Source organism: Orbicella faveolata, unplaced genomic scaffold (assembly GCF_042242905.1).
Source record: "Orbicella faveolata isolate gen_17 unplaced genomic scaffold, um_ofav_v1 contig_24, whole genome shotgun sequence".
In the NCBI taxonomy this organism is placed as follows: domain Eukaryota; kingdom Metazoa; phylum Cnidaria; class Anthozoa; order Scleractinia; family Merulinidae; genus Orbicella; species Orbicella faveolata.
In genome coordinates, this window is record NW_028301552.1 from 28,595,635 (window position 1) to 28,609,110 (window position 13,476).

Genomic DNA, 13,476 nt, shown 5'->3' on the forward strand with positions numbered 1-13,476 from the left:
GCATGAAACTAGCGGTTGCTATGGCAACGTCAAAAATGATGGAAACACAATTGACATCAAAATATTCGTGAAGAATGAATGAACAGCTACTGAAAGTTTCAGCCCCTTAGAGTAAATCATCTTTTCAAAATTTTGAAAAAACCGTATTGGAGGTTGGCATTCAGCCCCCACCCCCCCCCCCCCACCCCCCGCCTTGTACGTCCGAGGGTTAAGGGATATTGCAAAGAGTTTTGTATTCATTGAGCTTCCACTGCCCTAAATAATATTCAAAGACTTTGTTAATGACATTAACATAGAAATAACTTTGACAAACTGATTCTATAATGTCTAATATTTTTAGATTTCGCCCTTGTCTCTTTGTTAAAACTAGTCTCTTGTCATGTTGTTTGAACAGGTTTTGGTACCAAAAAATAACAGATGCCAAAAATTCTATTCTTAATTTTATCAGGCCAAGGGTGACTCTAAACTGTGGTAAAATTAGTTTTGATTTAGAAAGTTGGATTTAAGCAATATTTGAGTCAGAATTTGAGCTAATTTGCCTTATAGCTAAATGTTGCGTGACATGGGTAGGAAATGACAATCCTTGACTGGCACCTGTCACTTCAAATGACTTGAAACTCCTGGTATGAACTAAGATAGGTCTAATCTACATTCGTGTTAAATATCAATAAAATTCAATGGATTGTGTAAGCAGGAGTTGTGTCTAAATTTGATGCTTATTTTAGTGACGTTTTTGGGATTTTGGTCCAAAAACCAGGGGGGTGATCTAACTCCTAAGGGAAAAATCCCAAAGCCGGCCCACTTTGTCTTTTAGAGTTGTTGGGTAGTACCTTCAATCTGGCAAAGTTTCATCCAAAACGGAGAGATGGCATTTATCATCCCTGCCTGGTCCTCTGGTAAACTCGGTCTTAAAACTACATTATAAAGTGCCCTTCAGGCGAGTACAATTTGTAAGTCCGAGATTGCAACTCACTCTGCAGGAATTTTTTTTCTTCACTTCTCCTTTGCACGATTTTTTTTCAGTCACCCTCCCTTGCATTAGTGTTTGTTTTGCTTTTCCTCCACCCCGCCCCCCATCACTTTTCAACGGTCCGTCCCTTAGTGCAGCTAGCCAGATTTTCAGATGGTTCAGGTCGCTCGCGGCCACGCATTCTCTCTCCCTTCTGAGAATCGGGCTGAGGCGCAACCGGAGGGATTCCCTTTGTGATGGGCCCATGAGACGGGAACGCTCCTAGACAAACAGTGTCATAACATAGCCACTTAGACAGGTTTTATCAAGGCTTGCCTGGGTCACAGACAGTCTAAACCGCCGGTACAGGAATATACCGGGGATTTTGCCCGGATTTTGCGACACGTCCTGCTGCACCGCAAGCTAATCAAGACTCGGTAAAAGTTAGAACAGGCATTTTTGCTGTGCGATCCAGTCCTTACAGCCTGTGATCTTCAGAAATATGAGTAAAACGTCTTCGCAGAATTTGTTCTTTCAAAGTAACTCCTGCTTCCCCTCCTGACTCGCTTCTTCTCGAGATACTTCCACGTCCTACGGACTTGCTTGCTATTACTCTGACATATTTGGTTTTTCTGATGATTTTCGTTTCTCGAATGGTATAGACCTTTTCAAGCTTTTTGACACCATGTTATTTGAGGGGCAAATAAGGCAGAAATTACAATAAATGTACGAGAAAATCTAATGTAATATGATGATCTAATGTCTAACAATTCACGTAAAATTCGAGTTCTGAAGTATTTCTGAATTAAAATCTAAAGATATCAGGCAAAAGAATTTATTGATCGCGTTTGAGGGAAATAGCCTCGCTAGAAAAGCCACAATTAAGGTTTTCCTTTTTCAATACATTTGCCTGTAAAACTGAGTCGCAATTCGCGGGAAAATTTAGAGACATATATGTATGAAAAATTAAAAGTACAATTCTTCGCCTCACAGCAAATCTATGCTCTTTAAATTTGACCAAAAAAAACCCCGCTGGGTATCTTTTCCTTGTGTCTCATAAAATACTCAGAAAGTCAATCAATCTCAACTTATTGGGCATCGAACGTTTAATTTTTCCCATACATTTACTACAATTCTTGCGGTGTTTGCTTCCAAGCAAGAAACGTTCGCAGCATTGCGTTCCAGGAAGGGGTCCAATAGACTTCGGGAATGGCGCGTTGTCCTTCAAATCCGGAAGGGCGGGCAAGGAAAAGTGCCCTGTCTGACAAGGTCTCTGGACTACTCCTCACGAGGGCCTGTGGTGCTACGTGACTCCACTGACAGAGAGCTGCGCCCAATCCTGCACCGCCTCCTGGGCCCTCCCTGACCTCAATCAGCACTCGTACTCAGACCGGAGACGACACAACAGCGGAAGTCGAGCCATAACCCGCCCCTAAGCAATCACTTTCAACAAGCTAAGTGACTATGCAATTTTCTCAAATTATTATTACGCAAATACTCATATACGATGGTTAGGAGACCTTTCTCTCGCCCACTCACTTCCTGTCACTTTAACTTCAAATTACCGTCTCGAATTTAACACGCGAGTAACCTCTCTTGGAATAGAGGGTACTCCAAAAAATGCCAAGAGAAGATCCCGAACTTTCCCGTTCACTTTCCATAAAAACAGCATGATGATTTTTCTTTTAGTTGTAGATGCTTTTGTCTTCTTTTCAAGTGAGCCACAGTTTTGTTTGACTAAACGGATTGTCAAATTAATTGAGCGGTCTAAATTAATTATAAACCGGAAACTGTGGAGTTAAGCTCGAAAGCAGTAGAGGCTCGCAGGGTAGAGCTACAGAGCGAATCAAAACGAAATTGCAATTCATGGCTCTGGTTATGTACTGGTCATCCGATGATTGTTTATTAGGCGGCTTACTATAAGCCAACAAGGTAGAATTTTTAGTCACCTCAACACCATCCAGCAAACTAATGGGGCTATAAGTGGATGCCGCCCACGGTCAGCCCACATAGAGCTCGGAAACGCGTCAAGTGTCGAGTTTTCAACTAAAGTGAAATCCCAATTTCTCGCACCTTCGACTCGATTTCTCGAGCGGTCTGATGACTCCGGCCAAGCAATAGTCGTTTCCCTTTGGTTTGTTTGTTTGTTTGTTTGTTTTGCTTTATAATTTAGGGCCTGGTATCTTGAACTCCTAATTTCTCGAACAATTCTCGTTTCCTTCGAAGAATCAGGATTCACGAGTACTACTAGCCGCCAAGCGGCTGGAAATTAGTTAACCTGAGTGATCCCAAACGTCAATCAAGTCTGTGTCCCTGGTTCATGGCATCGTTTCTGCAATCTTTTGATGAATGTCAATTGACTGACTGCGGCACGAGGACAAAAGTTTTTTTTTTTCCATGAAGATAAAAGTTTGTTTTAGGAGGATTAAAGTATTTTTTTACGAGGATAAAAGTTATAAAGAGATAGGTTTGCAACAATATAAATGTTTGTACTCTTAATATAAAAGACAAACAAATACACGCTTCGATACCATAAGAGATTTAGGGCGCCCTACCTTCCGGCACTTATTTAGACACACGAAAGTCAATTTATGTATGCCACGCTTTAGTAATTTTTAAAGAATGCTGACTTAATGTGGGCAAAATTCTCGTCGTTTTCCTTAAAATTTTATTCTCTCCAGATAAGATTTCAAATTTACAAGATAACATTAAAAAAAAAACGTATTAACAGTGCCAGCAAAATCAACTAGACCAACAAACACACATATTCAAACATGAAGAAGTAAAAGCTAAATGTGACCGTAAGTGGCTTTGAAACCGTGTGGTTCGGATTGGTGGGTGGGAGTTTACTATAAACTGTTAAATCTCTCTCTTAAGTATTTTTAAATACTTTAGAGAATAAGATTGGATCCTATTGTATTTGCTGCGTGCTAAATGAAAGCCTTCCGGACTCTTAGCTTTGTAGCGGCTGGCTGACTCCAGAACACAACTTAGTATGTTTTTATCTAAACCTGTAAACAGGTTTATTTTTAAAACTAAAACAATAACACAGTTTTGCAGCTGGCAAACCTGGTAACTGGATGACGGAAACTTTGCCAAAATTTCCGTGCGGGGCCGCAAAATGGGAGTTCCCATATTACGCAATCTTTTTATAGAGTTTATTTTTTCCATGTATAATGTTGTGGAGGATGAACCGATGCTGTGCACAGACCAGGCCATTACACCTACAGGACCTCCGAGGAGGTAATTTCTATTCGTTGAAAGGTGAAATTAGACAGATCTCCATTTAAATGAATGTTTTTCTAGAGATTTTTCGAGAGCATCCCAAATACACCATCCACGCACATTTTCGTCCCCTTTGTTATATCTCCGCCCGACGAGAACACAAAACTACCGCAAAAACCAGGTCAAACTAGAGAGTTTTAACTTCCCTTACTCTGCAAGACAGTCGTTCGTGTAATTAATGGGATATATCGAACGCCATCGATTGTTCGCATAGCTAATTGGCTGTCTAGATTAATAACATATATATATATTCTATGCCGCAAAGGAATAAAATAAGAATGATAGATGATAGTAGTGCTAAATTGGTCTGTTTGTTCAGGAATTAAACTTTATTTGTTAAGCCATCGGTTGAAATAACGTTAAAAATAAACACGTGGGCAGAAAAACTGTATACAGGTCAAAGGCTAGCTGAGCCTTTACGCGTGGGTGGGATGATCTCGATCTTTCGCGCGCGACTGTCTCGCATGACAGTCCTGCGTGTGTCGCGTGCCTGCAGTATCTTTTCGTGCCGATCGGAAAATTAATTGGATCGATTAAGATTTCCCGGCTTCCTTGGAAGATTACGGATGTGATCAAATGGGCTGCGATCAAATGTAAACAGTTCAATTTGATATTATTTACACAAGCATGTCTGCCACTCACGGAAAGTTCCCCTGCTTCGTGGGATTCCACAGCTGACTTAATTTTTATACTGTTTCGCTTTCGTGGACAAGTTAAAAAGAAAATTAAATTAGTTACTCGCTGATTCCGACCTACATGGAGGTAAGAACTCCCGGGACTTGACGGCGGCTTGTCGCGACCCCGTCATAGGCCTGGTAATACCCACATAACCTACAGGCCATGCTGTCGGTTATAATGTTAGCATGTCCAACCAGAAGGAATTTAACGCGAATTTCCGTTTTCCGCTCAAAATTGAATAATAAGCACAGGCCCTCAATACCCAGTTTTAAGTGGGCCAAGTGAGCGTGTCGCAGATGTAGTCATTTTTTGGCAGCCAAATACAAACTTGTGCAAGGTTCTCAGTGATGATTAAAGTTTAAAAAAACACTCCAAATATGAGCGCAGCTCAGATCAAAGTCAATCCCTCTATACAAACGGCGAAAAACGACAAGTTGCCTGCATCCATGCTAAAGAACGGTCGGCTGAGCAGATTATGTGCGAGTCTACGAGGACAGCCGGAAGAAATACAATAGCTCTTTATCCGTTGATGACAATATGTAAAAAGCCTTCATAAAGCTCAGGCATATAAAACTTACTTAACAACCGAGGTTAGGAGGGCAGGAGCCCAGCCAGGTCATAAGCAAAATAGTTTAAACGTCGTTTCCTGAGAGAGAACTGAGAAGATGTCCAATCTTTGCCGGCAGCACTTTTGCCAAAGCGAGGAGTTTAAAATGAATAAAATCTTTGTCGGTGGGAAGCATGGGTGGTTAAGGAACAGAAGAGAAGACGAGAAGAGAGTTTTGGCTTGTATAGGAAGCGTAAGAACACATAGATGCTAAAACCGTGAGAAAGGAGAGCGCGAGGGAATTTCTGGTTGACCAGTCAACATGTTAATCAATCATAAGTAGTCCATACCGGCTGTTTGTGTTTCAGTCTCGCTTTTGAGCTAAAAGCTTGCGAGCGCTACCGTTCGTGTTTATTTTATAGGAATCCGCCATTATCTTAGGATTACTCAGTCAAACGATCTAGCTGTTGCGAGCGACAACTAAAAACGTGCATATTTGAACTCAAAATAAAGATAAGTATACGTTTTTCTCGTGGTTCGCTTATAAAGAAAGAGCAACGAGCAAAGAGCTAACCCACTTGAGTCACGATCTTTTCTTTGGACAGAAAAAGACCGTCAGTCCCTATCGGTTTCCACCAGTCCACATACAAAAAAATAAAAGTCTCCTTCCTTTACTTCAGTCGGTTCTACGTCGCCAAGTTTACTCCCCTCCCCTGACATTCCACTTTTTCTCTCTAGAGGTGAACTGATGGTTGCAGGTAAGCTGCAAGAATATTGAAGTCGACTCAGAAAGAACCAGGTCGACAAGTCCGGGAGGCCGGGAGGTAAAGTGCTGTGCAGCAGAATTATGGATCTTGTTAATTACCAAGTGCTGTAATTGAGATAAATTTCTGATCCCTAAGTAGGCTTTTGAGTCTTGGGAGACCAATGTAGAAAAATTCAAGAGGCAGATTGAAAATTTCAACTTATCATTCTCGTTAGATTTCTCATACTTCGTTATACATCGTGAGTAATGATCCTTGGCTAATACCGATAGTTGACTTATTCTTCAGTAAAACTTCCACCACTTTGTGCCTCCATGAGTGCGCTTATCAGTCCTTGTAGGAGGACTACTAGTTTGATTTCTTGTGCCTTGAATATCGAATCAATGAGAGGAATACTTTGGACGAATTCATTCGACTTCTTTAGGGCACTGCTTTTTAGCTGTGACTCTCTTTTTGAAATTCTAACATTTGTTTAGCTTGACTTCTTTTTACATCTGCTACTTAATTCTCAGAGCGTATGGCAAGAATTGCACAACTAACTAAAGGGGTCAATATTTCGAGCGTGTGATAGGAAGAGCAATGCATTTCAGCCGGACTAACTTGCTGGAATAAAAAGTAGCGTTAAAAGCGACTTTTTGTGACCGTCGAAAGAAAACAGTATTTGGATTGGTTGGCGTTTTCTAAGCCCTGATTGACTTAGGATAAGTCGCGCAATGCTCCCAATAAGCAAGTTTTTTTTTAACAGTCAGGAGTAAAGTTAAAACCAGCCATGCCGCGGTTTCCAAAAGTTGCATATTTTCCCGCCCTTAGCACTGATTGCATGTTTTCCCGCGCTCAACGTGTCACGAGGTACTCGTTTTCCCGTTTTGCAGTAGTTGCACGACATCTTCCCGCTCCCGGTTACATTCTGATTGGCTCATTGCAACATTTGCTCTTAATGTAATTGGCCAGATAGGCTGGATTAGTTTGGTTCACAAGAAAATCGTTTTATCACAAAATCACCCAGAAAAATGTTGGAATTGTTCTTTGGAATGTCAAAATACTTCTTGCTAAAAATAAATAATTTTATTATAGAAACACTCTTCGGAAATCAATAAATATGATCTTTTTCATTCTTTTCATAAATAAATAATAAATAACTATAATTTAGAGGCCTTTGGCCATGGAAGTTAATTTAAAAAATAAGTATATAAATAATATAAATATTACAAGGACAAAAAATTATCTAATAAATATAACTAACGATTTGAATAACGAGTTGTACAGACGAACATATTCTTCATAAATAAATGATGCACATGAAAAGGCAAAGGCTACAACTTCTTTGGAGAGTTAATAACTTGTTCCTTATCTTTTACATCTTTGAGAAAAAAGTGATTAACTTGTTTAGTAAATAGTCTGGAACAATATCTGGTAGTTTCTCTTTCGATCAAAGTAACTTCATTTTTCGAATATCGAATACGCTGTATAATTCAACATACTAAAATAAATTATATTGTAAATTTCAATCAGATAGCTAAGTAGATATTTTATATTATACCTAATTTTCTCTGGCTCTCTTTATTGGCCCCTGGCCTTGCAGGTTCTCTGAGACTCAAGTCGCGGCGATGAAAAAATCGTTATGACACGTGACACCGCATGAAACTAGTATAACGATCATTCGGATCGTAGCAATGTAATATTGACTATATGTAGTCTTGACAATATTATGTCCTTTTTGTAAACAATAAATATAAATTCTTGAATAAATAATTTAAATAATCTCATGAATTTGATATAGATATAACCTAGAGAATAATCGTGTCAGTTCATTTCTATAAATTGGACAGATCTCTGATATGGGTGTGTTTTTCTCGCCGATTTTGTTCTGCCATCTCTTGTTATCGCCAGGTACCATTGGGCGTTAAGCTTTGAGCGAAATCTCGTGTATCCCTTGGATGAAAGATCTTGGAAAAACACGCAACCTTGGTTTGTCTTGCCTTGCGTCGACAACTGCGGATCAATACAAGAGTTATTCATGTCAGTTCTTTAGCCCTGTATTATCTTGCATGTTGCCTGTTTGGGGGATGAGGTATTGGGTAGATTGGTCATGGGAAAAGAACCTCAGTTACAGTATCAGTGCCCCTAGCTCGAAGCGTGACAAATAAAGATATTAAAATGCTAGTTTGGTCTTGGTTTCGCTGGGAAAATTTTATGAAAATAACTCCACCTCCTTCGACTTGAAATCGCTTTTGGACTGTAGAAAACGCTCAGTATTGTTGTAAGTTTGAGATTGGTTTGAATAAATTGGTTTAAAATTTTATGTGGAGTTATCTCGATACTTCTGCCCTGTTCATTTGCTGTCTAAGTACTCGACTAGACGATATGATCCGTCTGGCCATCTCATTATGACTACTCTCTTAGAACATGGATGTCGTATCGTTTTTATTATCAACTAAGTAGCCTGGCAGACGATAAGGCATTAAGTGATTTTGTCTCGGCACAATTACTAATCACTAGACCGGGTTCACTGATAAGTTCACTTACACCTCTCATCTGCCAGCCTGGAGGATATGACTGGGTTTGCACCCATGCTTCCCCCGAATCACGTATTCTATCTATACGTGAATCAATCTTTCTCTGATCCCTCTTCCTTTCCCATCACCTTGGTATCTCTCGATATCCCAACCCACCCAATGTCTTAATCTAGATAGTCATCCAGGTTGTTCCAACGTTTCAAGTCACACCTGGTCTGGTTTTGACTCTGTGTGACATGCCACCTGTTTGCATAGTGCATATAAGACCAATTAATGGAATGTCTGTGTGTATATCATATCGGCTCGTCAGATCTATCCGCTTTATGGGAGGTAACTGAACAACCCGTCTGCGGTCAAGACGTTTTTCCTCCGTAGTTCAACACATGCTTCAGTGTGTAAAAGTTATGAAAAGTAGACAGTTTTGCTAAAGAAACCACGAACTTACGGAATATTCTTCTTTGGCGTACATCCGATGGAAATGGCGTGGTTATCGAATCTTATCCGGATAAGAAAAATTTCCTCGTACCTGTGCACCGTAAAGCCGTATAGGGTAACTCCGAGGCGCGCAATTTCCGTGAGAAATCCGCGCCCCTGGGGTCAGAAAGTGGTTCAGATACTTCGCCATGCACTGGAATAGTTCTACTCTGTTTCCAATTGTATTGCCTCGCACGAAACCTTTTTAAAACTGAGCCAAACCACCATATAAACCGGTGCCAAGTTTTCTGCATACCCCCAGGCATGGTTCGCGCGTCACTGGGTCTATGAGGGCTTGCAATACAGCACAACCCCGATCACTATAACCCTGTCCCAATACATCATGTACAAACTCTTGCTTGTGTCAAGAACATGGAATATACGGAGGGCTGGTGTAATTCTACCTCATAGCGATAAACCGTAGAAAACTTACTTTTGCAACGACTGACCCATGCTTGTCGAGACATAAGCAGAGACTTCCATCGTATGACTTCAATATAATTTGACCCCCAGATCCAACTGATTCCAGCTTGATCTTAACTACAAAACAAAACATAATATCGTTACAACAAAGCATAGCGAATCCAATAAATGTATGAGACTGTCACGCTCTTGTGGAAATTATTACGCTGTCTGTGACACGATATAACAATCGCGCACACTCTAAACAAAAACGTGACCAAGCGTGCTGCGAGAGAAAAGAGTTTTTGCGCAAGTTTAATGTTTCCCTCTATATGCGAAGTGATCAAAGTGCTTTAGCAGGTTCTTACAAGAGAGCCCTTGTAAACTATGTCGGTGATTTCAGTGTAACTCAGGTATTAAACATGATTAAATTAGTGTTAAATAGATTTTAAATCGTCCCAAATTCGCCAGTAGTTTTTATAGGACGTGATTCGCGGTCGCTTTTCATAAAATCTCGCTTGAAGTTTGTGCAAAAGTAATCCTTATTCACCTATTCAGCGGCCATTAAATAGAATTAAGATTTCTTTGTTACTTTACGATCATTAATTAAAATCAAAAAGATCGGCGGAAGGACAAATCCCAGTTCACATCACTCACCACTTAATTCGTGTTTGTCACCGAAGCCGTCCACTTTACCGTTGTGGATTCGCACAAACTTGGCGCTGTTCTTGGAGTACAACCTTTTGTACTTGTGGATTGTAACAACGTTGTTATTCATCACATCCAGCGGGTTAATTCCACTGTTCTCTAGAGCTTGGGTGTCCTAAAAAGCAAAGTAAACAACATTCAATTATAGTGCGGACCTACCAAGGCGATCGAACGCTTTGTGCTGTGGTTTCGGTGAAATTGTCCTGGATCTTAGCTTGTTTGCTAGTCTGTCAGTAACGCTCGCCGCCTTTGCAGACGAAAGCCGCGCAAGATAAACATTCCGTGGGCTTCGCGCGCGGCGTTAAGCGAAATTGCGTGGGAGTTCAAGTTGTTTTTCCGCCAACGAGCGCAGGATCGATTGTCGCGTTTGACAAGCTTGACAAAGTTACCGCGAATTGCCAAGAAAAATAACAGTCTCAAATATCAGGACAGCTGGACGATACATACAAGAACCATTGTATTTAAGATGATTATTGACCTCTGACATAAGGATTTGATTATCTCTCAGCTGCGATTTAACCGGCAAAATTCCTCGCGGGCAAATTGCTGTCGTTTCTCTCTCACGGGCAGACTAATATTTTTTGTGGACCAGCTTCCAAGTGTTGAGAAGCAATAACAGTGCTCTGAGCGATACGAATCTTCTTGATATTGGTCGAATGACGCAAATTCTTGGAGAAAAATCCGCATCTACGACTTTTTAGCTGAATATTTTGCCTTGAATTAAAAATTTTAAAAAAAGTTTAACAACTTTTTTTAAAGAACCGTTCAATGAACGTGGTATACTTAACGTTTTATAAAACCAAATTTGAAACATTTTTTCCATGTGGGACATTTTGCTCAAACGATGTTTAGTTGTTAACTTAGACTTTAAGAGCCTTTTCAATATACAAGCGAACGAGTGATTCAGAAAGCAAAGTACAAAAAATATCAAAGTACTTACTGCAGAATGCGAAGACGGTTTTCTCGTGGGCATTGCAAGACATCTGGGAATAAAAACAGAACACGCTTAAAATCGTGGAAGATTAAAGTCACTCTCCAACTTGAAATCAAAGGAGAACTCCGTTTCTACAATCTGTAATAAAATGGCTTACTTACGATGACAGGCATAAAACAGAAATAATCCAAGACCGAAGTTGTTCCCACGCCATGTTGATGATAATTTTGTACGGGATGTCAGGGCTACCTGCTTTGTGACTTCTTTGTAAATTGAGGAATTCAGCTGCTGTTGACCTTACCGGTGCGTGTAACGATTAAGTCGTCTCACTCTGTTATCCAGCTTTTATACCGCTGTTTACCGCCGGACACACGAATCTGCTGATTTTAGTGACAGCCGTCGTCGAGTGGTCGGCATGCCGAGCATTCCGAGTTTTCTCTCCGAAGGATGTTTCTCTTTATACAAATAGCGAACAAGAAGCCGACCCCACCCCGAAGTTGGCACAGAATCACGTAATAACACAAACAATGGTGCTACCGGAATTGGTGCGTTCCAGTGGAGTTTTTCTCGTCGTGTTCGCGGAAAGCGAGGGTAGCGTAGGAGTACTGTGGCTATTTTTTTCCAACCACACCAATCACTCTACAAGAGTTTGCAATTTAGATGGTTGTAAAATACTGAATGTTAACGCAAATCCATCAAAGGCTCTTATATTCTTTTCTGGTTCCGGTTAGTCGAGCACACTGATTGCGAGACCTCTGACGCAAAAGGAACAAATTCATGTACGGTTATTCAATGGGTATTTTTTTTATCAGGAAGCATCACCGTCGCCATTTCAACAGTCCAAACTAATGTTTGTGAATGTGCTGACTAACCGGTTCTGGGCTGAAATCAGAGTTGTCACATAAATATCCTTCCAAATTTATGACTGACCTTTTAAGGATTTAGAAAGGCTCTCTAGATTTATTTTCTTTCCTTCTCGGAAGCGAAAGGTTATTTAAGCCATGCCAGTACGTCTTCCCGGTCAGACAAACACTAACTTACTAAGCAACGCTAGAATCTTTTGAGTTCATCTGAGCGTAACATATTATGCAAGACTTCAGCCAACACAAACAACTTGCTCTTGTAATTTCTAGAACTGTCGCGTGAACAATTGTAAGGATTAAAAGCTGAACAACAAAAAAAAGAGAGGAACTATAGCATGTCTATCAGCATAACTGCATCGTAACGTAATTAAAATCAATGTTTCTTTAAATAAAAGTCAATGACAAGGCGTGGGAGGGATTTTCCCCGAGTCATATCGATTGTGTTGGTCTGATATCATCACTCGCAAAATAGAATAAAAATACGAAAGGATGAATAATTATAATTCGTTATCCTTTTTTTCTTCTTCTCCAAATTGTTGACACTGTTTTCAAAGACATTGTATGGAGGCCGAAGGTCGTGGTGGCTGTAGGAAAACTAATGGCATTAGTCAGAGAAATGCGACACAGTTTTAAATGTGTCTATAACCGTTCTGTTTGAGGTATTTCAGCTGTGCTTGTATATTTGCTTATGTCGGATGAAAATGATTGGCTTCAGCTCGTAGAACGTTTCTTGGGGATGGTATAAATCCACTGTATCCAAGGGATAAAAAAAGACAAAGGAACTCTTTTTAATTGTTTCTTAATAAAGTATGGCGGATTTCAGTATTTTGTATTGCATGACCAGCAATGCAATTTTTTTTTTGCCTAGCCTAATTAACCGCATAACGGCACAGACGGTGGAATACAAATTGCTATTATATAAATAAGTACATTACATCATGACACAAATACTTTGTCCCTATATTTTTGACATGTCATGTCGCCAAATGTGGTTCCTGTATCTACAGCCGAATTGCCGTTTTCATAATGGTTATTTCAGCTTTTTAAAATAACTCAGGCCGGAATTATTTCAAGTGCCGCATTTAAAAGTGATTCAAATTTAGATAGTTTTTTGTCGATATCTAGACTGAGAGATATTTCGTCTGGTGTCCGCTCGTGCAGCCTGAAAGTGATATTTCGTGACCGCGAAATAGGTGTATGACTCAATCTTATGACGTTATTAGGTAACATAAGTCGGCAGTTGATGAGTTTGTTTCTTTGTAAGTATGTTGCGACAAAAATTGCAACAGTACTAACTTTATTTATAACATGTACGTATGTAATAAATCAATAATTTAGTACCTTTTGAGTAGCTAC

At 40.0% G+C, this 13,476-nt stretch overlaps 1 protein-coding gene across 1 annotated transcript; it reads right to left on the reverse strand.

Annotated features, from left to right (window-relative positions):
* Positions 1-7,266: 7,266 nt before the first annotated feature.
* On the reverse strand, positions 7,267-11,732 carry LOC110045625 (fibroblast growth factor 2-like). The gene is made up of 5 exons (XM_020751220.2): positions 11,419-11,732; positions 11,264-11,306; positions 10,273-10,438; positions 9,647-9,753; positions 7,267-8,215 (listed from the first exon to the last, which is right to left on the reverse strand). Exons 1-5 carry the CDS (start codon positions 11,469-11,471, stop codon positions 8,027-8,029), a joined length of 558 nt encoding a protein of 185 aa, XP_020606879.2. The 5' UTR covers positions 11,472-11,732; the 3' UTR covers positions 7,267-8,026.
* Between the last annotated feature and the right edge of the window lie 1,744 nt (positions 11,733-13,476).